At 41.2% G+C, this 25,482-nt stretch overlaps 3 protein-coding genes across 3 annotated transcripts in view; 1 reads left to right on the plus strand and 2 right to left on the minus strand.

Annotated features, from left to right (window-relative positions):
- The window catches only part of LOC6740063 (protein sprint), an 87,625-nt gene extending 63,476 nt beyond the window's left edge, over nt 1–24,149 (minus strand). Inside the window, exons 1-3 of the mRNA XM_016180834.3 lie at nt 23,638–24,149; nt 17,056–17,401; nt 14,202–14,959 (exon numbers count right to left, since the gene is read on the minus strand). Of these exons, the coding sequence (XP_016038796.1) occupies nt 14,202–14,959; nt 17,056–17,085 (788 nt within the window). The 5' untranslated portion in view covers nt 17,086–17,401; nt 23,638–24,149. The remainder of the gene's footprint in view (nt 1–14,201; nt 14,960–17,055; nt 17,402–23,637) is intronic.
- LOC6725601 (MICOS complex subunit MIC13 homolog QIL1) lies at nt 3,065–3,844 on the minus strand. Its single transcript, XM_016172779.3, has 2 exons — nt 3,784–3,844; nt 3,065–3,718 (listed from the first exon to the last, which is right to left on the minus strand). The coding sequence occupies exon 2, from the start codon at nt 3,706–3,708 to the stop codon at nt 3,199–3,201; it is 510 nt and encodes a 169-aa protein (XP_016038802.1). The 5' UTR covers nt 3,709–3,718; nt 3,784–3,844; the 3' UTR covers nt 3,065–3,198.
- LOC6725602 (ras-related protein Rab-13) lies at nt 7,142–8,036 on the plus strand. Its single transcript, XM_002106573.4, has one exon. It carries the CDS (start codon nt 7,226–7,228, stop codon nt 7,847–7,849), a length of 624 nt encoding a protein of 207 aa, XP_002106609.1. The 5' UTR covers nt 7,142–7,225; the 3' UTR covers nt 7,850–8,036.
- Nucleotides 24,150–25,482: the final 1,333 nt, after the last annotated feature.

The raw sequence follows: 25,482 nt of genomic DNA on the forward strand, positions 1-25,482 counted from the left end.
GAGGACCGGAGATCCAAAAGCCTGGGGTTTGCAGCCAGAAGACTGCGGCTTTCATTGTCTGTCGTGGAAGTCTGTCTTCTTTCTCCGGCGACTTTTTCCAGCCAGCTGAGACTATTGGTTTTCCGCCGTCCCAACCTATTTCCCTCGCATTTTCCCGACCACGCTAATCCAGCGCCACATTTATGGCACTGGGATTTGGACGGACTTGGGAGTTGTACAAGAATTAGCTGCGTTGCCTTCACTTCTGGGCCATTAAAATGATTTAAATTGGAAATCGGGAATGGGAGGCTTGTATGTAAATAAAGTCTTAACTGTGGCTAAGACCCAATGCCACCGAAGTTAGTTAAACAGCAGCTGGCGAATTCCCAAAGGGATTTTGGGGGAAATGCTCGATTTACTTTTGGATGTGGCAAAGTTAACTTATTTCTAATCAAATCTTTATTATTGTCTAAATTATCAAAATAAATTTGCAAAAAGTAGTCAGAGTTTGTCATATGCTAATAGTGATGTAAGTAAATTTGTTACAATTTTGATGTATCTCTTTGCTAGCATATCTTTTTCAATGTTGTAAGTAATTTTATCCCTTTAAGCATTTACGCATACCTTACTTTTAATGGTGTTATTAAGTTAACTAGGAGTATCATCATAATTGCCATTAGACTTGAACATCAACTTGTCTGCGCCCCCATTGCACATTGTTTTCAGTTAATTCTGGCCATTAACTGGATTAGATCCCTTTGAGTCTGTAACTCTACCAAAATTCCCCCACTTTGCAGCCAGGTCACTGCGAAGTGGCAAGCCGGAAAATAATAATTGCCAGAACAATGAACAGCGGAAACTTTGGCTAATAGAAAATGCAAACAACATATTAAACAATTAAACGGAAATTAGCACAAAATATTCACGTCGGCCAAGGGGGATGGAGGATGAAACTGAAGTGTAGCAGATCCGGGAAAAAGGATCCGGCATCAAGTCGGTTCATTAATAAACGACTTCAGACGGACGCAATTGAAGGTGAACGGAAATGAATGCAGTGGCCAAATGAATATATGGAAAATGTGGCAAGAGGAGGCGGACTCCTCCAGCGCGACTGCTAATGAACCTGGTTTTACGATGCCATTCAGGTGAAGCGGGGAAGACAGCCAAACGGAAACATCGGAGTAACCGGACGTGGGTGGGGATGGGCCGGTATGTTTCTGGCTAGACCCCCCACTCCTCAAAAGACAAAGGGGCTGGTCGGCCAACTTAAATATGCAAGACAGCGCTCGGCTGGGCGCCAAATGTGCCACCCCAGCTCCGCCCACGTCGGCTTTTGCGCCCCCCATGAACCCAGAAGCCCCAAACACCAAACACCAAGCCCCAACCCCTAAAATCCCCAGGAACTTCAACGCCAGCTGTGCCGACAACAGCGCCAAGTACCGACTAACATTCACACTCTGCAGAAACACTGAGAGAAAATATATTTTAATATATATACTGAGTGTTTGCAATCCAAGAAATAAACATTTTCGCTGGTGATGGATTTCCCACTGCAAAACTAGCACTTAGCTCATAATTGTTTATAAGTAGCTCTAGGGTATCCCCACTTATGATTCATATTAATACTTGTAATATTTTTGCTCAGTGCACCGCTGCACAGCCCACGCTTTCGAGCAGCATAAACTTACAACACTTTTACCTCATCATCAAGGACTTGAACTTAAGGAAATTGATTTTATGCAACGTTTAGAGAAGAGCAGCAGGCAAATAGAATGTGGCAGCATAAAAGGGATACGACCAGAAAACGAGGACCAGACGTTTTGTATGCTAAACCGCAAAGAAAAATGGTGCCAGCAGCGGTGAGGATGAGTGTAAAGTGACATAAATAAAATCCGTGACTATAAATCTAAGGCATAAGCGGTTAAAGAGTCAGCCAAAAGACGCGGCACGTAGCCCTCATCCCATCCCTACTCATCCGCCCTATCCGCGGTATCCTTTCTTACCAGCTCCACAACCTTTTTGGCATCCTCCGTCAGGAGTCGCAGCAATGAATCCAGCAAAACGCAGATAAATATGTAAATAGATACAACGCGGATTATGCTTTGGACAACAATGCAATGGATATACATTAAATACTGGTTGTTGGGGCGAGAATTCAGCGATTTTGAATTTAAGACTTTAAGTGGGAGCTAAAAATGGCTAATATCTGCGAAATTTGAAGTGAGTAGCCAGATAAGAACTTAGCGAACTTCTAATTAAATGCATGTAAATAGGCTAGAACTAATTAAAATGTAAGCTAGTTTCTCAATCAACCGCTCGTTTCTAGACATTTTCAAAGTGCTGTTCATAAAGTTTAATTCACTCGACTTGAAGAAGGGATTTACTACCCCTCCAACACCTGTGATCCCTGTTTTTATGACCCACCCACCTGTTTACAATTCAACAATAAAGAGGGAAAATCAATCGAAGTTAGAAAAAGGCGATTGTTTTTTATTTCAAAATTATTGCAAAAAAATGCCGAATTATTGAAATGTGTATGCGAAAAGATACTTTACATTTAAGATTTTGTCTCTTAATTTAATTGTAGATGTAACAAGAAAAAACAATTTAATGCGGCAAGTAACAGGTATCCAAACAATAAAGAAAATTCCAGAGAAAATGGATTTTCATAGGTAAAAAAAAAACTCGATTTTTATGGACCCGCAAGGGTCACATTAAAACGCATGTTAAGCAACACGCAAAACAACTGGATAAAGGAAATGGGAAAAAGGGTTGGATTGATTTGGTTTGGTTCGCTTGGCTTCAGCTTTTCCTTTTCCTGGGAAAGGGGTTGGAAAATCCTTTTTCGCACGACTTGACTTCGGTTGGCAATGCGGCTCGACTGGCATTTTAATAGACTGTTGACAATTCTCACTGTTTACCGAGTGTCTGGGCGAAGAAACAGTTGTGGAAAAAAATCAAGAAAATTGCGATAAGTACGATTATTGCTGCTCTACACCTACCTAATCCCAATTGGCTTAGTAATTATTATAGTTTAATGTTTTCCAACAAATTGTTTGGTTAGAGTAATGATTCGAAACGCGAATTCTTTGGCAATCCTTTTATTGGACTTTTGCAGGGCATTGGGGATTCTAGCATGATACATGGTCCTTACTCAAGAATTTAACAATAAGATTTTGGAGAGAGTAAGGTTAATTTTTCTTGTTTATAGAGCAATGCTTAAACCCTCTGTTCAAGAGCCCCCTTTCCTCCTTCCCCCGCAAAGTTGTCAACGGAGTTTGGTTTCTCAAAAGGGACTAAGTCCTCGGAAGATCCATCGCCAGCTCCAGAATCTGGTGAATCAAAATTCAGTTGCTCCTTATTGGCGGAAGTATTCCACCATGTTGAATACTCTTTGTGGCGCAATTCCTTGGCCTTTTCCACCAAATCCAGGCATGTGACCTTGGCTCCGTCGGCCAGATCCTCAGAATAGTTGGGTATGTTTCGAATGATACGGAAGGTGCCCTTCACTCCTTCATTGTAGTATTTCCGGGATAGCTCACCCACGCTCAGATCACTCTCCTCAAGCTTCAGCGTTCGTCGCAGAAGTCCAAATACTGGCTGTAGGCCATTAGTGATCTGTTGGAGTAGGTGGTCCGTCTCCTCCGTCTTGCCCCAAACCCCAACTCGATTGGTTATGTAGACGGTCATCGAGACCGCTGCAGTGCGATACATCAGTGTGGTAAACATTATCGCAGATCTATTCCAAATTACGTTTGTTAACTATTAAACTATCAAGATATCGATTTGGATTTTGTTACTCACAAGAAACACGATTTAAAATGATGGGCCTACTAGGAGGACAAAAGAATTTTACATTAAAAAATAAAGGCAAGTCTTCCATTTTTGCTAAGGCATTTGGAAATCACTATTGCACACTTTAAGAATCTTTCGTCTTTTTTCTCCTCTTTTCAAAGCCATCAACTAAAGTTCTTAGGTGAGACAAGAGTTGTAAGTTCTTTTAAGTTTCCCACTAGCATCCCTTTATCAACGACGGTGTTATCCTTTTTTTGGGGGGGCGTTGTGCTATAAAAAAAGAATACACTATCCAACCAATAGCGGTAGCACGGAAACCCAAAACAAGTGAGTAAAAATCTAATCCATTACTCAAACCAGCAAACTGAAAAAGTAATGGTATTGCCCACAAGCAGAAAGCAGGAGGCGTCGATTGCGGATGCGGAGATGGCGTTGAGGTTTTGGATGGTGTAAATCTTTTGTAACATTTTGGTGTCCCCTTTTTTTTACGTATCCTCTGCAGCCCTTCTTTTGTGGAGCATATTGGTATATGCTATACGTGTAGTTATGCCACACAATCAAAATTATATTACTGCTCATTCGCTAATTACACAATTGTGTTTCTTATTTGTTTGTAAAAGCCCTACACACAAAGAAAGCGCCTTAGTTTTGTAGTGCGTTAATGGGTAGTAGTTAGTCGACATCTATTCTTAACTTTTTTGTTATTTTGGGAAAGGAGCACATTCCGTGTGTGGAGCTACGTGAATGGAAATAAAACTGCAATTCGGTTCAGCACTTGAAACCAGTTGAATGTCGCTCAGGCGAGTCAAAGGCGAGACGAATCTTTCGGTCCTGTTTGAAGGAACTTTGACATCCGCCAAAGGACCAAGCTGCTCTCTTCGGTTTTTTTTTTTTTTTTTTTAATTTGCACAACTTCTGACCCAAATTCATTTGTCACAGAATGGAGGCGGCCAAGCAGCAAGGGACCAAATTCTTATCCCCTTTGGCGTGAGTCTGCCAACATTCTATAAATAAATAATAGAGTGGCCGTCAAAGGTGGGGTCCAAAGGGTCCTTGGCCAGGACACATCCTGTGCCCGTGTGTCCATTCATTGGCAGAGTCATAAAGCCGGGAATAAATGGCTCCTGCGTGGCCGAGGTGCAAGGCGTGGAATTAAAGCCTCTGAAAACATGAATTTCCTTGTGCCATTATTGCACTGAAGACACTACATAGTGAAAAGCCTGCTAGATGAGGATTATCTTATTTCAAATAGATGTGGTCTTAACTAAAATATGTCTTAGTCTTAGTTCAGTCTTAGTCTTAATTCATTAAAATTACCATTAAATTTCTGTAGCATCCTAGAAAAAAGAGAAACAAACCAGACCGAATACGTGACTCTTTTGTGATCCTAATGAGCTGGCTCCACTACTTTCCCTTTTCTGCCCACAACTATGCGCCAGCCCAGAATTTTCCATTCCAGCTTAATAGCCGGAAATTAAATCAAGATTTGCGGGCTCAACTTTTGGGTATGCCAGCAAAAGATAAAACACAAAAATAAGAAGCGTAAAGGAAACGAATACGGGAGACAGCAGCTTTCATTTGCATATTTTGCACGGGTCCTAACTCGCATTTACAATTTTTCATTCATTTGTCCATTCCCTTGGTCTGGTTTGGCCACCAAAAAAAAAAAAAAAACCCATTCAACTGACATTTTGACCATGAAAATGAAAATATGTTGGAGTTTTTTGCGGGCCGGCTAAGAAAAATGTGGTAGTCATGTGAGCAGAGTTTATGTGTGTGGATCTGTGAAAAGCGCAAGTGTAATTAGTGTGAGGCTTAACGGGGCTAAGCCAACAAACATTTTGTGGGCTGGGTTTTTCTTTTTTTTTTTAAACAGACTGCACCAAAAAAATAATCCTAAACCCTTTTTGGAGTCTGTTTTTAGCATTTTATCTATGGAGATTTTCTAAAAATTCCAGAAACCATTGAAGTTTAAGCAGAAAATAGGCATTTATATATACTAATTACCAAAGAAATATAATTTTAAAGTTCTTTCAGCCCACGTATACTTTTGGTTTTTTCTTGATTTTTTTGTTGTGCAACTCTGACTCTAGCACCATTACGAAATGGCATTTGGCTTGGGTTTTTTTTTTCCCACCAACTCGAGAGTCCGATGAATGCAACTGAAACTGAAACTGGAACTGAAACTGAAACTGTCTCTTCTGGCTGATAAATCGCCGGTGCATTATTTACGGTCCGCTCTGCTTTTTCAGCTCCATGCATGGTTACTTTTTATGGTCGGCACCTATGACGTATACGCGATATTAGGTATACGGTATGCGGTATGCGGCATGGGACACCGACACTTTGTTTATTCTCTAATTTACTGGGTAGGCCAACAGAAAGCGCACATAACAAACAGCAATCAGAGAAGCCAAGTGTAAATGGCCTTGCCAAGTGCCAAGAGTCTCGGGAATTATGATCCGGATAAAAATTTTTCCAGCTTATAGGAGCGACGAATGAATGGTTTTAATGGTCAGTAAAAACAAAATACAAAATCGTCAAATATATGAAAGTGGCTTTCCCCATAAATTGGACGAAGAATGCGACACAGCGAAAATAAAGACTTTTTTGTACTGCCAATAAGCGTACCTAAATAATCCTATCACTGAGTTTCGAAAAACTAATTTTCTTATTTTCGATCAAGTTGCGAAAAATGGCAAGAAATTTGGATTTCCAATTTTGAATACAGGTCGATAGAACATTTTGTTACGAATTCAACGAGGTATGACACTCCACTTTTGGACAAGCATTTTTCTTTCTATCGAAGAAATAGTGATTATTTTTTACCAAAAAACCACAAAATAATAATATGGCCAAAAATTGGATATTTGCAAACGGGGTTTTCTCCATAACTTGGCTAAAAACGTTATCACCGCTATCATGAAGACTGTTTTGTGCTGCTAATATGCATAGCTAACTATCCCTTTCACTACTTTTATGATTTCAAAAAATAAAAATTTTACCAAATTTTTGCATTTTTGATAAGGGGTACCATCATCAAAATTTGCGAAAATTGGCAAAAAAAAATGAATTTCCAATTTTAAACATAGGTCGATAGGGAATTTTGCTACGAATTCAACGAGGTATGACATTCCACTTTTGGACAACTATTTTTGTTGCTATCGAAGAAATAGTGATTATTTTTTACCAAAAAAATAACATAATAAAAATATTGCCAAAAATCGGATACTTACAAACGGGGGTTTCTCCATAACTTGTAACATATATATCAATTTCAAAATGTGTTCAAATCCAAATTAATGGGATGATCCCTATCCAAAAGTAGAGTACTTTGCAACGTTTTGTTGAAACATCCTCTCCCAGAAAAAAAAAGATCAGAACAAGCCAAGCTAAAATTGCCACCTCCTTCAGTCGAAATTTATACATATTAAACCGAACCGAATTGACGATGAGCAACTTCCAGTACCTGTTTAAGGTTCTCATCGTGGGTGACACCGGCGTGGGCAAATCCTCCCTAATGATGCGTTTCACGGAGAACAAATTCCTCGAGAACTACATATGCACGGTGAGCTTGGATATCAGGGCGAGCTACGTGGAGCTGCTCGAGGGCAAGATGATGCTGGAGGTCTGGGACACCACCGGCGACGAGCGCTTGAAGTCGGCGATGCCGTCCTTTTATCGTGGTGCCCATGGCGTACTGCTCGTTTACGACATAACGTCGTCCAAAAGTTTCGAAAACATCGGTGGCTGGCTGAAGGAGATCATGCGCATGTGTCCGGACAAGCTGAACGTCGTGCTGGTGGGGAACAAGTGTGATGATCTGGACCATCGCCAGGTGGACCCTGAGCAGGCCCTCCAATATGCCCGTCGTCGGGGATTCCACTCTGATGAGGTTTCCGCCAAGAGTGGCGAGAATGTATATAACTTATTCCGATCGTTGACCTTTGACATGCACGATCGTATTGTGCGTCACGGGAGGTTCGAGGACATTAGAGAGCTACCGGATGAACCAACTAATCCAGCTGACACAGATCGCCAGGTGACCACAGATGACCCCAATACCTGCTGTTAAGCAGCGCGACTTCATTTGACATTTTTATCGTTAATATATTTTATAATTTCTATAACACAATAGCACAACAAGCTCCGTAAACTTCTTGCCTAATGAAAAAATCAAATATTTGTAATGTGAAACGCGAAGTTTGCGAAAAATTAACATAAATAAAAGTTTCCCAGTTTGAATGCAGGTGGATAGCGCATTTTGTTACAAATTCAACGATATATGATGATGTTCCACTTTTGCACAAGTATTTTTTCTAGTTAAATTCTAGTTATATTTTGTCAAATCGGGGTAATGACTTTTCTGGAAATGCATATATCATTCCTTGGCATCAGAACTCTTGGCTATTGGTGCTTAAAAATCATCCATCTTGTTATAACAACATACTTAAGCATTAATTGATGAGTTATTAGCGGTCAATGTATGATGTGAATTTTATCAGTGCTGTTTGTGGAATTGCGGCACGAATGCATTGAAATGTGCGATATATTGATATATTGTCGCAATTCGCATCAGTCAATCGGTAAATGAAGACCCGAGAAGCTTGACAGTCATAAAAAACACATCAATCAGGCGTTTTTAAACGATTGCCATTAACAACGATGATGATGTTGCCGGCAAATCGAGGGGGTGGATCTTTGGGACTATAACTTCTGTTTTTTATACTTCTGTCATGGTCTCTAGCGCGATTTTATGGCAAAACTTCCGGTAATCAAGGCGATGAGAGCAGCTGTTGTTGTCTTTTGCATTTCGTTGTTTTCCGTTGCGTTTCCATTGAAACACCTTCGCCTTCGAAGGAGGGGCGTGCCTGGGTGGATGGATGAATGGGTGGCGATGGTGCATTGGACCCCATCCAAAAGTGGCCTTGATGCCATCACCGAACCAGCAGATCCTCAAAACAATGAGCCTTTAAATTGCATCTTCTGATATAGGTACACACATATCGCATCTTGCCATAATAAGAGTGCTGATGGAAATCAGAAATAGTAACAAGTGACCATGGAGCGCCAATGCCAGACCGAAAGAAGGAGGTGGTGGGGGCTATGGTTCTGGGGAGAGGAGGCGTAAAAGTGGGAGGGTTGTGGAGGTAGAAAAATACGGGAGCAAAGTCTTTTGATTTATGCGCAGCAATTAATTTTTTGCACATTTTTGCTGCTGCTCGTGGCATGGATGTTACCATGGGGAAGCTGGTGTTGCTGCTGTGCGGATGATTTCGGTGCTGCTGTTGCTGCTGTTGCTGCTGCTGACGACACGGACACTGAACTATGTAACAGGCGACAAAGCATGAGAGGCACACTGACCCAAAGACCATTGAATCTGTGAGAATCACAGATACATTTGAAGTGAAACTCCAAGCCATTCAAAGCTATATCACGTTTTGGTATCTCATTTGCTACCACTACCATTCCTACCTACCCAATCTAAAATCTTTAATTGGTTTCTTGTGCACTTATCCACGATGCTGGCACCACTGTGCGACTGAGCACGCAGACACACACTGTGGCACATTGGAGCACAGTGCTTGCAAAAGGTGCGTTCACGCGTAGCAATGCATGGGCTCCCCATTGGTTCCCGCCCCAAAAAAAATATATATGGGAGCCCCCCCTCCGTCCGTTTTTGTCATTCTGCAAACGGGAGGAACACTGTGGTCTCTACCACGGTGCGGAATTCTCCGCTCCATTCTGTTCCGTCCGCATTGCCTGGAAGTTTTTGCGGCCGAAAATGGGCAACGTTTTGGAATTTTAGTTTCGCTTTGTTGGCCTGCCCTCCTGCGCAAGGCCTCATGCCTCATGCCTCATGCCACATGCCCCATGCCACACGTCTCCGTTCTTGTGGTTGTTGTCAGGCTAAGTGTTTGTTATGATTTATATTGGTTTTATTAAATGTTTCAACAACCTTTCTGCCAAAAATTATTTACTGCAGCCCCATGGTAACTCGCACCAACCCAGCCAACGCACATACGCATCCAAATTGAGGGGGTGTGTTGGGTGGGGGGCAAAAGTGACCAGACACACAACCACCGAGGCTCCTGGATGAAGTGGCATTAAAGTTCGTGGGCGGGCAGCAACAATGTGACAAATTTTTGCACAGCTAATGAGCTTTAAAGGTGCATCTTTATGGCGGCAAGTAAAGATGGAGCAGCTGTCCCGTAACGGATGCTAATGGAAAAAGGAGGAACTTAAGTTTTAACATCAAGATGACGTAAAATGACAGGGCGTGTAACACAGAAAGGGGTGTGGGTAAAAGGTATATAAAATAATGCTATCAGGCCACTTTTATGCTCTACCCACATTTAAGTACTTTAAGTTAGCACACTTGTTAAACAAAGTAGTGCGCTAACTTTAAAAAAATGTACTTGTTTGTGACCAACTGAAATTTCTTAGCTTTATTTTTAACTATGGATTATTCAGCAGTAATTCTTATGCCGCACGCTTGAGCAAATCGGTTGAGAGTGCCCCGGATTGTCGTCGATACTGCGTGCCACTTGAAGCAACTTGTCATTGCAGTTCAGATGACAATGTTGACGTTGTGGCACAAATTGCCGAACGCAAGGAGCAGGTGGACCAAGGCAGCCAAGGAGCCACGAGCTCGAAAGGAGATCCGAGGACCAGAAAGTCTCCTTGTAGACGATGCACGTTTTTGACGGCTTTATTGTTTAGCCAGAGCTCCGCAGCCCCGGCCAAAAGTCCACGACATTTCCGTGGGGGGAAAATGAGCGGAAAGTGCTCGAAAGTCGCCAAGTCGTTGATTCGTCTGGGGAAAATGGGTAGCTGGGCTGAACTTGAATGACTTTTCATAACTTTATAAAACTTTGCACAACGACAATGAAGAAGAAGCCGCCTGACAATGGCCAAATGAGTGGCCGTGGGTGGTTCCATTTTGGGGGTGCTGGAGCACCAGGTTCGGGGTCACCTTTCCTTGCTTCCGCTTCCGTTTAGTCTGCGTCGCTTACACTCGAGCATAATGAATATTTTCCCAAATTGAAATGTTGTTTGTCCTTGCCCGAGGGCGGTGGCTCCACCCCCAACTCCACCTCCGCCACCACCTCTACTTCCACTGACCCCACTGTACTTAGGTGCCCAACCCAGCGTACCCACCCTTCGAGTCACTTTCACTTTACGACTGCCTCGGCAAAGCTGCATAAATATGAAAAATGTAAAATTTAATATGCAATTTACGTCACTCGAAAGTTGTTTCCCTCATGGTCTTGACTGCCTTTTTGTTTGTAGGTCCTTTCAATTTGCATATTTCTCACTCTCCGCCATTTCTTTGTTGTTCTTCTTAATGTTTTACACTTTTGTTTAGTGAACTACAATTTTTTTTTTTGTAGGGGGGTTTCATTTTCGTTTTTGTTTTTTATGTCTTTGGTCATTGTATTGTCTGGGGAAATTTAGTGAGAGAGTCGTCTGTGGCAAATGTGCGATAAATATGTGTGCTGAATACTTGGGGTCTTAGAATGCGGAGCCATATAATTTCATAATTGCGAAATCGCAGATTTCAATTGACGTCCATCTAAATGGCATTGAAGTGCGAACCTCGAAATCGAATTTCATGGCTCAACCAGTCACTCAATATTCATTCGCTCAATGATGGACAGACAGTTGTATGCTAAATATGATTGATATCCACACAAAGAGAGATCTCTCGAAAGCAGGTCGTGATTTCTATGCCCAGAGATCATACAAAAATGTTTATGGAGTTATCTGCAAAAAAAATGATCGATCATTCCAATCGCATCATATCGATTCGTTTGCTCGACTTCCAAGATGACAAAACATACATTGATCTAGATACTATCCGTGAGATACTTTCCTCCGCGGTATCCACAGTGATATCTCACACATTTCATCGCTTTGTGCTTGGTTTAAGCTAATTTCAACAGCTTAATTAAGTTAATTTGATCTCTACGACAAAAACCCCAATTAGTTTGATCAATTGCGGTGGAAAAGTGTGATACATTCACATTAAAACCTAAAATACCCTTAAATTTAATGCCAGCTTAACACAAATATAAAATATATCATAATAATATTTCAAAATTAAAAACTAAATAGGATTGTAGATAAGAACAAAAATGAGCTCCATATTTTAGAATGCTGCAAGACCCCTTGGAAAGTGTATAATATTTTGTGGATTGGACGATGACAGCGGTGAGCAAGAAGCAAATAAATTAATTATGTTAATCTGTTTACATGTCAGCCGCATTAGAGCCTTTTCCTAACGACGCTTTTGCCGGGATGCGACAGACATCCTAGGAGTATCCGAGTTGTTTTTAGTTAATAAAGCAAACACCTGTCGCATTTGAAGCCGTTCTGTCTCCTGCGGACACGCATACGCACCGTTGACAGCGACAAACTTAAAACGCTCAAATTGCATAAACTTTTGACAATCATCAAGCCCATCATGACGATGCTGATGATGGTGATGGCGATGATGGCGATGGCCATGGTGAAGGGCAAGACATATAAGAGAATATATAGACGGTCCTAGACATCATCAATTCTCGGTGCCAAAATGCTGGGGGTTGGGCATAAAGACCACAAAACACTTGGGGAGCACAACAGAAAGTTTCTGCGGTTCAGCGAGGTACAGTGGTACGAGCTGTTTGAAAACTATAAAATTATGTATACAATTTTGTTTCTTGATTTCAAAATTCTTGTAATGTGCTTAATGTGCTTTTCAACTCTATTGCTCTCGATCTTCTTATATTAATAGTACAATACATTTTTGATCACAAACAGTACGAGTTAGTACCACGGTCCATTGAAACTGATGTTGATGGGGCATCGTGCACTTTAAGCAAATTAGTTACGCAGCTCATGTTCGTGTGGGTCCTTATGGGCTCACCCTTGGATAAAAACACTCACACCACCACATCGTGTGTTGGCAAACAAATTTAATAAATAGCTAAACACACAAAAGTCACAACCCTTTGTAACCAGCAGGATAAAAGGGGAACGGCGAAGGGCTGGAATGAAATGATTCTTCCGCCTTGGTTCGCAACCCTCTCCCCCCAAAAAATAAGGTCCTTTCGCCCACTCAACAACCAAGCAACCCACCAACCACCCAGTTAGACATATTCATATTTACTCAAGTTTATGGAGCCTTGTATTTGTCTTTGGTTTTTGTCATCGCCGACATTGCGGATTGCCACATAAAATATAACACTTCATTTACAGACCCTCGGTTTGTCGCTTGCCCTCGGTTTTTCTTTTTTCCCAGGCGGAATTTCTTCAACTACTGCCAGCCTACCACATCTCGACCATTCGAGAATGGGGCTCTTTTTGGTTGGACAGGCCTCATAATTTATATGCTAAGCATATTGCGCTTACAAGGATTACCAAAATATCGATATACATGGCTCGCATATTTACATGTTATACATATTAGTTGGCTTTTGGGCCCGTTACAACCGCAACTGTCAGCAGCAGCAGTAGACGACATCTCGTTGGGCTGGAGGAGTGGCTAATGAAAAGGTTAAGGCTGAGGTTTCCATGGCTTACTATGCGGCTGGTGTCAAGCGGAGTGGTGACCCCGATGTGCACCCTCGTCAAGTTGTCACCAAGCACGGAAAAGCGAAAAATCTGATGCACTATCCTTAATTCGCTTGCGATTAAGCACAAGATATACTAGCTACTTGATCAGCTAACATTTGTGCAGTCATTAAATTATACTATCTGCTGATCACATATTTTAGTTAACTTGCAAGTTTGTTTCACCTAGTATTTGAATAGTAAAACAATATTATTAAAGCGTATGCACTGTCAAGATTTTAAAATGCAACCCCTTTTGACGAAGACTTTCGTGAAGAAAAGACCTCGAAGTGATCCTTACTTCTTCGCCTGCCCCCGTTCAACTGGTGACCGTGACGCTGATGATTCAGCCGTCACACCCACCCGCCGGTTAAACTGACCTGGCTTAACCCATTACGGAGCTCTTTTCGATGCCACCGAAGCATGCCACCGATTCCCATGAAGCGCTCAGCGGAGCATAAACATTTCACAGCCCATTGCCAACATGGCTAACCCCTTCAGGGGCCCAAGGTCCAGGGCCTTCGACTTCGTCTTCAACTTCCTCTGGTCAGCAGTTGGCTTCATTCCCCGAACACAAAACTTCCTTTATTATGGCCAAGAACAACAGCGAGACAGATACTGTTGAAACTTGAATTATTGTTTTGACCAACCACTTTCGCTTAAATGGGGCAGCAGATCTCTGAGATCTCTTACTTGCCCCTCTTTGTTCATTTCCCTGATTCCAATGATGAGTAGATTCCTGCTTATAAAGCAGCGCACTTCTTAATACATAACTTTATCAATATCTTAAGGATATTCGAGAATGAAGGCAGATTTTCATTTAGACTTACCCATGATGAAGTCGCTGGTGAATAAATCGCTGGTTTAGAATTCGCTGCTGATGACTTTGGATGGGCAGACGGCGTTGCACAGAGACGCCGGTTGGGTGGCAATGGGTGTTGGTACTTCCGTTTCCGTTTCGCGCATTCCACAGTGGCAACCGCTGGACTTTCTTCACTTCCGGCGAGAGGCCATTGATTCGAGTGGCCGCTGCACTGGCGCTCAGCGGTGACGTCATATTGGCCAGGTCACTGGCATCGGTGTCCCCATCCTCTTCGGACGGCCCCACCTCCTTTTGTCCCGTTGGGCGGGTACGGCGCGGTGGGCGTGGCAGCGGCTTGGGTGCCACACGGCGCCGTTGTTGTTGCTGCAGCTGATTGGAGGTTGTTGTATGGGTTATTGTGGTTGCTGCCGATCGGCTTGACTTCAGCTTAATATCGATCAGGCAAGGTGGGTGTGCCAAATGATTATTATTATTATTATTGTTATTAATGTTATTATTGTTATTATTAATATTATTATTGTTGTTGTTACTAATGTTGTTATTCTTATTGTTGTTAATGCTCTGCCATTGATGTGCCTGCAATTGCCTTGATTGCATTTGCTGTTGTTGTTGCTGCTGCCGGTTGGCCATTGTTGTTGCTGTTGCAGTCGCAGTTGCAACTGTTGCAGTTGTTGTTGCTGTTGCTGTTGCTGTTGCAGCATGACTCGGCGCCGATCGAAGATCGTTTAGCATTATGTCCAAATCGCTGGCCAGCGAGCTGAGCAGCTGCAATGATATGGCAAACAATTTCGGGTTAACGGAAAGTTCGACAAGCCTCGAAAATTAAAAAATGACTTCATGGAATCCCCAATAACACAATCATTGAAGTTGACCAACAGCTTAAGATCATTACGAAGCCCATTCATTAGAAAACATCATCGAAGCACTTGAAAAACGTTATAATCTTCAAGACTTGGTTAACATGTTTATAACAAGAATTTACAGTGAAATTTGAAAATTAACTTGTTAGATTGGCTAGAAAAAGAGTTTTTAGTTTCCATTTTAGCCTAGTACGTACTGCTTTTGGAAATATTATCATTTTGAAAGCACTTCCTCTTTAGCTTTTTATGAACAATCAATCGATCATAATTGTAATGCCACTAAAGTGCACAAAAAAACGACAGACCAGTTTTTACTGTCTTAATTAATGAATTTACCATGCAAATATGACCATTTATAATTCGTTACTATATCTCGAGCTATAAAATCGATTGGCCAAGCAGTCAATTGAAATCAGGCTGCAATAACTTATCGTATAGCTCATTTAGCTCGTATAGTTTCCGTCTTTTTAGTTGACAGAGGTTGTACCATAATATTTCTTTGAGTGCAAGAATCGCTGGCACTTGGACTTAGCCTTCGGAACTGGGTTCGTGAGGAATTCTCATAACACAAACAGTGGGTTGGGCTGGGCTTGGGAACTGGAGTCGCAGTTGGAGGTGAAGTTGGGCCGCCGGAGTTGGAGGTTTCTGGCGGAGCGAAGGCGAAGTTGGGTGCCCCTTGGAGTTGGTGTGGCATGGCTACCTGTCCAACTGGTCCCAACTTCCGGCGGTCTGCGGCGAGGCCGTACTTCTGTGTTCGATCTCCAATAATTACGCGCCACTGTCTCGGCTAATGCAATCATAACGGGTTTTTCGCCGGTTCACCCCAGAGAAACCAACCGCCTCCTACCCGTGGGCACCCCCTGTGTTTGCCTGCCACCCATGTCTGCGGTGCCCCATGTGCAACATCATGGTTAACGTTAACCATGTCCCGAGTGCCAAAAAAGCAGCAAGGCAACGTCAACCAAAAAGCAAACCGGCTCCCACGCTCTGTGCTAATTTGATCTCCACTTCTGTTTCTTTTGGTGTTTTTGTTTTTTAATTTTTTCTTCTGCCCGGTATTTATAAATATTTTTATGGTTTTTCTGAATTTTTTGTTATTTTTCTGAGGCTTTTTGTTATGGCCCGAAAGGCAGCAGAAGTTGTATGCAAATGTTGGCCAACGAGTGAAATGGAAAAAATCGAGGAATGAATTGTTGATGTGAACCGAGCGAAGATCGCTGCAAAATAATTGCAAACCTGGATGTCAGCGAGATATTGCCACATAAGGTAATAACAATATTTCGAAACATATATATAAAATCTGAATTTACAATTCTACGTAGGTTTAAATGGTTTATTCAACCATTAAAGCATTCAGAATTGCTTAGCTGATAAGATATAATTTCTAGAAATGAATTTTATAGTTTCAAAGTGCCACTTTTGCCGATCAGTAAGTGCTGATAGATTTAACACCCATTTTTTCCATCCAAGGATTTGTTTTCCTTGTTATTGCGTATACGCCCCATTACACTTCTCATTTTGCAGGCGGCAAAAGAGCGAAACGCGAAATCAACTCAAACATATGGATTAGCATGTAATATGCCACATTCGCACACAGGCACACTACCAGACACACACACACACACGCACAACACAGGGATTGAGACAAAGACATAGACAAGCCAGCCAATTGAGCAATTGCCACAGCCAACAAATTCAAATTGAAAATGTGGGCAAAGCAAGCAAAAAACCAAAAAAAGAAAAAATGCTGAAAAAAGGAAATAAAACGAAACTCAACCGCAGAGTGTCTTGTTTGAAGTACAAACAAAACTTCAATTGGCTGGCGGGGATTGCAAAAGGGGAATGGAAAAGGGGGCTCCATTCAGTCAGTCGGCAATTTCAATTTAGGCATCATAAAAAACGAAACGGAGAATCGCAAATTATTCGGTATAATATTGCAAATTAAATTAAGCAGGCTCCCAGTGATCAATCTGTATTTAAAGCCCCTTTCACTTCACTCACCGCTATGGCATCCATCACCGCATTAACCATTTTGCTTGATTTGTATCTTTTGGTTCTGAGATTTGTTTCTCTTTTAACTTCCAGATGTCTCCTCCTCCTCCTGAACTTTTATTGTTTCTTATGTTCCTTATGATTTATTTGACAGACGGTCAAACATTTTGCACAATTTCGTTGGGTTGCTCGTTTGGTCCCAGTTCCGATTCCGATTCCAATTCATTTGGCTCCTCGGACTCGTCTGAATCTTCCTTCTCCCCGCCTTTCAAATCTGTTGACATTTAATTAACGACAGGTGGTGGTCACCGGTCCGCGGGGAGGTGGGTTCCTCGACTTGTACGTGCTCCTTTGCCTGTGGGCAGAGAATATATGGAAAATGAGTTATGGATTTTAGTGGGTACACTATAAGTGGGATCTGGCGGTGGGATGGATCGCATCGATTTCAGATTTAATAACATGGCGAATCGAAATGCAAAAAATAATGGGATCGAAATGAAAGAGTAATAAATTGGTGGGAGTACGATCTATGGTAAGTAGTTGATTGGCAAAGCCGAGTTGTGACTTTAACCTTTTTTCTGCAAACGAGAAAAGATACGTCGGCAGATGTGTATTTGCTAGATACTTTAGGGAACTATGACTCAGATAGCTGCCAACTTTGCCGACCCTCAGACTGAATAATGGAGTATTATTTACTATAAACAAAAAAAGAAAAAAAAAAACCTTTACTACGCGACTGTCTGAAAGTGAATGTACATATCTGCAAGATACATTCATACGTTTTTTAATTAAAACCCGTGGACGACGACTGGCTGTCCAAACATTGGCTCCAAGTTTGTTTGACAATGTCCGTGCCCCAAAACCCCAATGCCCTAACCCCGCTACGCATTTCATGGCGATAATTCCGATGTACATGTTGGAAAAAAAGAAACAGATACAGAAACAGAAACTTAAGCTGAAGCCGAAGTCGAAATGAAACTGAAAACCGAAATAAAATGAAAAACTCGTTTCACGTATTTTTCCACAATTTTCCGCATTTTATGCTCATTAATTACATTTTCATTTCAATTTCTGCATTTACATAACCATTTCATTTCAGTTCATTCCATCTGTCCGCTTAACTTGTCCCTCGTGCTTATTTATTTATTTTTTTTTGTCCACATTTTATAGCTTAAATGCTGAACTGGCTCAAAAAGCCACGAAATTCCTCGGCCAGTTGACGGAAGTTGAATTGCAAATGAAATTTCAGATACAAGATACGCGTGTATATATATATATACATATATAAGAGCATATCTGACGAATAGCAACCAGAAGTCAGTTGACTCCATCTGAAATGCATTCGAACTCAAACTCGAAATCGCTGGCAATCAAACGAGAAGCGTGAAAAAAATACAAGTCAACGATCCACTCCACCTGCCCAACCCCCCACATTTCCATTGCTTTTTTTATGGGGTATACCCCATCTCCAAATCACAATAGCTTTAAGTGCATACAAAATGAGCGTGTCGTCTTCAAGCTGTTTATTTGTATTTATTTGCTGCATAAATTGCCGATCAGAAATATACCGATGAGACGATGGATAATGCCGTACTTCAAATGGAATGGTACGCAAAATAAACGAAGTTCAAGGTGGCATATAGAATTTCTTCTCGCGAAAAATGATATATAACTCCGAGGATTATGCACTTTATATTATATGCGTTTTAATTTAAACAAATAACAACAAATAACCAACAAGGATTGGGGTAATTAATTCACTTTTAAAGGTGTTAAATTATTGGTTTTGCATACGTGTTGTTGCTTCTTAATTATTTAAGCAATTTTGTAATTAATAGACCACTTCTTTTGAGCTTACACTCGACCATCTTTTACTACTGCCCATCTAAACTGGTCATTGCCTTTGATGACCACTTATTTTTGTGAGCTCATTAGCCAAATGTGTTGGAAGAGTCGACGGAGATATTTGAAGCATGAAATATCAATAACGAAATCAATATGATACCTAACGAGTCTGTCGATCGGATCGATCTCATGGGTTAACATGATGTTCGATTCGGTGTTATGAATATTTCGATTTCGTCTCGGTTATTTATTGAATTTGTGTTAAGGTTAAATATCAGCATGAAATTGAAATGAATTGTGTTGTGTGATATTAAAGCGTTGGGCCCATTCTCAGATACGATTAAACGAGAATCACGCAACGCTCGAAGATTTCGGCGGGCATATACGTCTAATCTTCTCGGAAGAGTAGAATCTTTATCGCTCCGTTCTTCTGGCCTTTGTCCCCGTTTCTTCGATAAACCAGCGTTCAAGTGTAAATTGAATGATAAGCCCGTTTACTGGGTTTCCAGACTCAGAAGAGAGAGAGAGAGAGAGGGAGACACTTAGCTCCCTCTCCTTCTATGATGATGATTGTTTTAATGATGTTGATGATGGACTGGATGGATTGGATGGATGGGGATGGATGGCCTTTCAATCTCAATTGGTCCGAAGGTGATTTTGTCGCCAAGGCGAAATCGATCGCATTTTGTGGCCTCTCAATTGATTTCTGAAGTAAATATATGGTTGCACTGGGAAAACTAAGTCAACAACTTCCCATTTCCTCGACTATTTTATGCAATCAATTCAGAAAGAAGCGCTTGCTGCTTTCAATTGACAAGTTTATTTACAATTCCAATCGAATTATTAGTTTCTGACGATTCACCTTCAGTTTCTAGCAGTGTATTTTTCAGAGTGCCACTTGCCAATTGAAATGCATGTGGGTCAGCCATCAGCCAATGGTTCCAATCAGCGAACAACAAGTGTCCCTTTAATTAATCTGCACAATTGCATTGGCGTCACTGCAATCGACATGCGATATGCAGCAAAGTATCGTTTATCTGTACATACATACAATACGCTGCGGCGTATCTATATCTGTAGATACGGGCAATGCAGATCGCGTTGACCAAGGTCAGTTAGCGAGTGGTTAGACCAGCTTCGTCGCATAAGTTCGGGTTTTTTGTAGTACCTAACTGATAGGTTCCATAGCTTTTCGATCGGAGGAAAGAGGCGGCTTTTACTTTCCTCTAGACACAGTGAAAACCCACCGAGCAGACAAGAAACCAGCAAACCAACAAACCAAACTGACGGAGAGACAATAAAACGACGACAGTTTGCACGGACAACAGACGCAACCAGGACAGCCAACCCAGCCAACAACCAGGCATACATATCATATCATATCAGCAGCCGTGGGCAAACAGAACGCACCAAAAAAAAAAAAACAAGCCAGAATGGTTGGGGTAGAGGGCACCGACCAGTTGATACCCCTTACCATTTAGTTACTGCATGTCCACACATGCTCTAAGCAATATAAATCCAGAAATAGTGCGAAAACTGAGTTCCCAAAACTGCAATCTCTACATCCAATAGTTTGTATTTCATTCGGCAAGATCTTTGCCCAAAAGCCGTCTCTACACACAATGGCATGTTGCCCCAAGAGCCGGCTATCACACTTACGCATGGATCACTGGGTATGAAGGAAACATTTTGTTTGCAGCAGCGCATGGCAACCGAGAAGTGGCACCAACTTGCTGAAATCTTGAGGCGTCCAACGAAGAAGGAGGCGAACTAGATGAGGGACAGTAGGCGGACGAATTGGAATACGACTACGAATGCGAAGGCCTTGTTTATGAATACGCGGGCATTGTCTGAATGCGAGATGTGAGGCATGGCACAACCAGGAAGAGGTGGATATGGATGTAGATGCGAAGGAGAATTGGCTGGCCAAAAAGATACACAGCAAATATAGATACTTCTGCGGTCACAAACACACATACAGATACAGATACAGATACAGATACATTTACAGGAACAGAAACCGATGCAGATACGGATCCAACACGGCCGTGTGTGTCTGTCTGTGTTTGGAAACTAAACAAGAAAATATGGACATATAGATTAAGACTTATTAAGGGAGCTCGAGCCTGGTAGTCGACATCAGATCGCTGGGAATGCCGACGGGAAAAATGAAAAGAAGCGAACAACTCTGATGGAGAAATGTGGCATGTTGCATGTGGCATGTGTAGTATGTAGTATGTAGTATTTAGTATGTGGCATGTCGCGTGGGGTGACATGTTGCCCGATCTGCCGTCTGCCACAAAAACACGTGCACTCACTCGCAAATACTCATATATATATATATGTATCTATAGGTATAAAGATATGGGAGCCCAGCTACAGATACTGTGCCACTTGAATTGAGGCAGGTTCAGCCCGCCGCACACTCATGGCCAATATTTGCCAGCAAATATGGTCGAAATCTATATTTAGACACCTACGATCCGCGAATCAACTGATCGATTCCCATCCCTTCCCAAAAAAAAAAACAAAAAAAACAAAAAAACAGAGAGAAGACAGAAAACCGGAGCGGATCACTGTTAACTGGCTTTCTATTGGAACAGTTGGGCACAGCGGTTAGCGTTGATAGCCGAAAGCAAAACAAAGTCGAAACAAAAACAAGAGTGCGACTTTCAGACCTCGAGACTCTTGGCCAACTATTTTGGCTGCTGCTGCGCCCACATGCTAGTTCAACTGGTGCTAAAAAGTGATCGCCAAAAACTGATCGCACCGCCAATGCAGCGCATTAGTCAAAGCTGACTTTTTTGGCAATTTTTTTCTTATTTTGTATTTTGTATTTTGTTATTTGATTTCTTTTTTTTTTCATGCCATCGAATAATTTTAACTCGACATTGCGGCATTTCGTGTGTGGGTGAGAAAAGTTCGGTGGGGAATTTGACTGAGATCATTCAGTAGGGCTAAGGACTTATATAAGCACAGTCAATAACCATCGGAAATTATGCCGATTTTATTAGAGTGTGATCATCTAGCAGTCAATGAATTTGGTATTCACAGAGATCACTTGAGAATCATGAGTTGTATCCATTAAATGGACAAATTAGTTAGTTAGCTCGATCGCACATTTGAGCTCTATAAATTTATTCTTGGAACTAGTAAAAAGATATTAACTGAAAAGAAAATATCCCAAAAATATCTGGGCATATACGTTTATATACACGTACGTGTATTTAAATGACCATCGCGATAAGCCAAAAAGCCAAAATATACGACTGGATTAGTGGGCATATACAGATGCGATGTTCCCATGCTGAGCGACGAGGATCATTAGCGAGGTGAGCCACTGACGATCGCTATCACAATGCTGGCATGGCAAACATACATACAACATACATAGATATGCCTGCCAGAGTGACTGACCAGCGAAAGCAACCCATTGATAAGACCGCTACAGACTATCTAAAGCTAATAGCTGTGACAACCGCAAATTGCATGAGGAATACCATAACGAGCGGTGGGATGGTAGGGGAAGGTACAGGTAGTGGGACACAGGTAATGACAGTAAACATTCTCCAGTTATCAGCAATCCGCTGATGCACGCACACAGAGAGAAAATTGGGGCATGTTTCACGCACACCACGGCTATGGATATTATGTTAGATAATATAGATTATAATTGTTATACCATTTTGCTCCATTTATATTTGTGTATCTTAAGAATGCCTAACAGCACAGTACAAATCTGATTAATTAATCAATAGTACTAGTTGAACTTGTTTTCTCTGTGTACTTGTGGTTGAGCTAATATTGAGCTGATGTTGCGGTTTTGGCTTAGACTTGGAGCTCAGACTTAAGTTTTGGGTTTTTTCTTATTTTTTTTTGTATTTTTGGCATGCGATAAGACTCGAGACAAAGCCAATTTCCGCCGCCGATTTCATTGGGAAGATATGGAGCATAGGGGGTTATACATACATATGTATATGTGCTAACAACAGCTGATTAGCCATTTGAGCAATTTGCAGCACAATCCGAAAACACATTATCAAAATTTGAGCCGTTTATCATCAGGTGCGTGATAGCAAGAGGGCGGTGCCCGATGAGGTGAGGAAATGACAACGGCGGCAGGAATGCGAATGCGAATGCGAATCCGAATGCGAATGGGGTATATGTACATATGTATGTAGATGTACGATGGTATATATGTATGGTAGGTGCTATAAGGTGGCCTGCGAATACCTGGCCGATTAGCAATCCACTGTCAAAATGCATTGAAAGCGAAAGACGACACTAAAGGAAACAGGGACCAAAGGTGCAATGTACCGTACCGGAGTGTGTAAACCGAAGAGAACCAGGCACAATGTAAAGAAATCCAACGCACTTTTGGCGAGAGAGACAAAAGAGCTTTTCACTCAGAAAAAGAAATAGTTACTCTTTATTTACAGTGAAGTTTTACTCTTGTTCCGAAGATGTTTTACACAGATTTAGCATAATGACTCAAACTGGGAGCAATTGATGGCCAAACCAAATTCACCATCTTGAGTATGCACTGTATTTTCTTCGAGTGAAAGAAGGGCAAGCGATCAAGAGAGGGAGGGTGAGAGAGAGAGAGACAGTGGAAGAGCGGGGGGAAGAGCGAAAAAGGGAGTCCGCGTGGTCGGTGAACTTGAACTTGTGAGAGGATGGGAACTACCGGTAAGTGGCTTCATGGATGGGCTCATCCCTTTCAATTATCACTTTCAATTAAATTACCAGGGCAACGCCAACGCCGCCAAAGTCGCAACCCGGGAGCCCACGAACTGCGAATCTCTAGTTCTCAAGATCTCTGGAACCTGCTCCAATTTTTGTGCGCACTCGCACTCATTCACTCGCCGACAAACTCCACTTCACTTTTCGCACTTAACTCGGCTGCTGTTGTTGTTGTTGTTGTTGTTACAAAACAATTAAATATAAATAACAACGTTGTGGCGCAAAAAAAATAAAAATTAAAAAATAAATAAAAAAAAGATGTGTATTTAATTGAGCGCGACACGCAGTGATCTTGTGCGACACAATATTTTTTTACTTCAGCTGCAGCACACAAGTTTAATTCTCGCGATCGCCTTACGAGTACGGGACTACACGGCTTTACGGATTCCGAAGATTACGGGTTCAATTTCTTCTCCACAATTCTCCTTCGACGAAGCCAACCGACCGACCAACCGACCGACCGACCGTTTGTGGCCGAGTGCGAACTCGAACTGAACTGAAGCCGTCGACAAAACGAAGATCGTCGCCGGCAGCAACAACTCGCTGCGATAATAGCAGCAGCAACAACAACAACAGCAACAACAACAGCAGAAGCAAAATTACGAGATGCGAAACGATGGCGCACAGTGGTCACAGGGCTACCGAAAACTCTCCATTAAGTTTATGGAAAATGTCAAAAGTACTTCACCCACAAGGTAAATGGATCAAAACTATTCATCAATAATAAAACTATATTAAGAGGTATATTTAACTTAACAGGACAGTGGACACAGGGTTAAGGAAAGCTGTATCATATGTTTACAGAACATGTTAATAGGAATTTACTCCACAAGAACTGAAGTATTCATCAATAATAGTTTAGTAGTTAAACTATATTAAGAAAGAAATTAAACTTAATTGCATGGTGGTCACATGTCGGTCATAAGATCTTACATTTTGCAACATATTAATCAAAACCATTTACCGAAAACATAACAATATACTAATTTATGAAAGTATAATATCAATATAATATCTTAACATTTTTATCGTAGATCATCTTGGTCACTGTGGTTAACATCAGTTGTATGAAAGACAGCAAAGTTTTTAGCTTTGTTAAAGAAATATTTGATATTAAAGTTTATTTTTATTACTTTACTTTGTTTTATTCATCTGGTTAAGACATTGGTTTTACCAGTCAAGCAGTTTTATACATTAAAAGTTCCATAAAATGTTCTTTCCGTAAATTAACAATGTTTTAAAATGGAAATTACTATGGATGGATCGTTATATTGGCGTTTTAAGGTTACGAGATTTTCTTTTAAGAAGCGCGGAGTTGGTAAAAATTAAATATTGCTCACCAAAGTAAATTATTAAGTGGCAGGTGCTGATTTACTTTCGATTTTGATTTTGGAAAAGGTGCTTGTAATTATCAAAAATGTATGCTGTCCCACTTAAATTTATCGTGTAATGCAAAATAAGCTTATATTATTTTATGAGTTATGGCTGGAAACCGAAGCTAAGGCACATGGAAATCAGAACGGTTATTTTGTAATATCAGTAATATTTTTTCACATGCTACTGCTGACCAAATCAATATTTCTCGCTGTAAAATGAGACTTTTAATTGTCGGTAAATTATGACACCCATAAATTTTAATTAGCAATCTGTTCTTTTTGTCTTTCGTTGTTTGGTTTTCGCTGGAAATTGAATGTACAGACTTTGGTTCACAATCTAAGAAATCTTAACAGATTCTCTTGCAAACTATTTTTTATCAATTTTACTATGGGATATGATATATCTAAAGATATATTATTGTGCTCAACAAGGTTATATCTTGTTAAGAGTGCGACGTGTTTGTTTCGCTTG

The sequence above is a fragment of the Drosophila simulans genome, chromosome X (assembly GCF_016746395.2).
Source record: "Drosophila simulans strain w501 chromosome X, Prin_Dsim_3.1, whole genome shotgun sequence".
Classification (NCBI taxonomy): Eukaryota; Metazoa; Arthropoda; class Insecta; order Diptera; family Drosophilidae; genus Drosophila; species Drosophila simulans.

What these genes read in the sequence shown, in the direction of transcription:
- LOC6725601 (XM_016172779.3), bottom strand. Translation starts at nt 3,708, where the DNA reads ATGTTTACCACACTGATGTATCGCACTGCAGCGGTCTCGATGACCGTC.
- LOC6725602 (XM_002106573.4), top strand. Translation starts at nt 7,226, where the DNA reads ATGAGCAACTTCCAGTACCTGTTTAAGGTTCTCATCGTGGGTGACACC.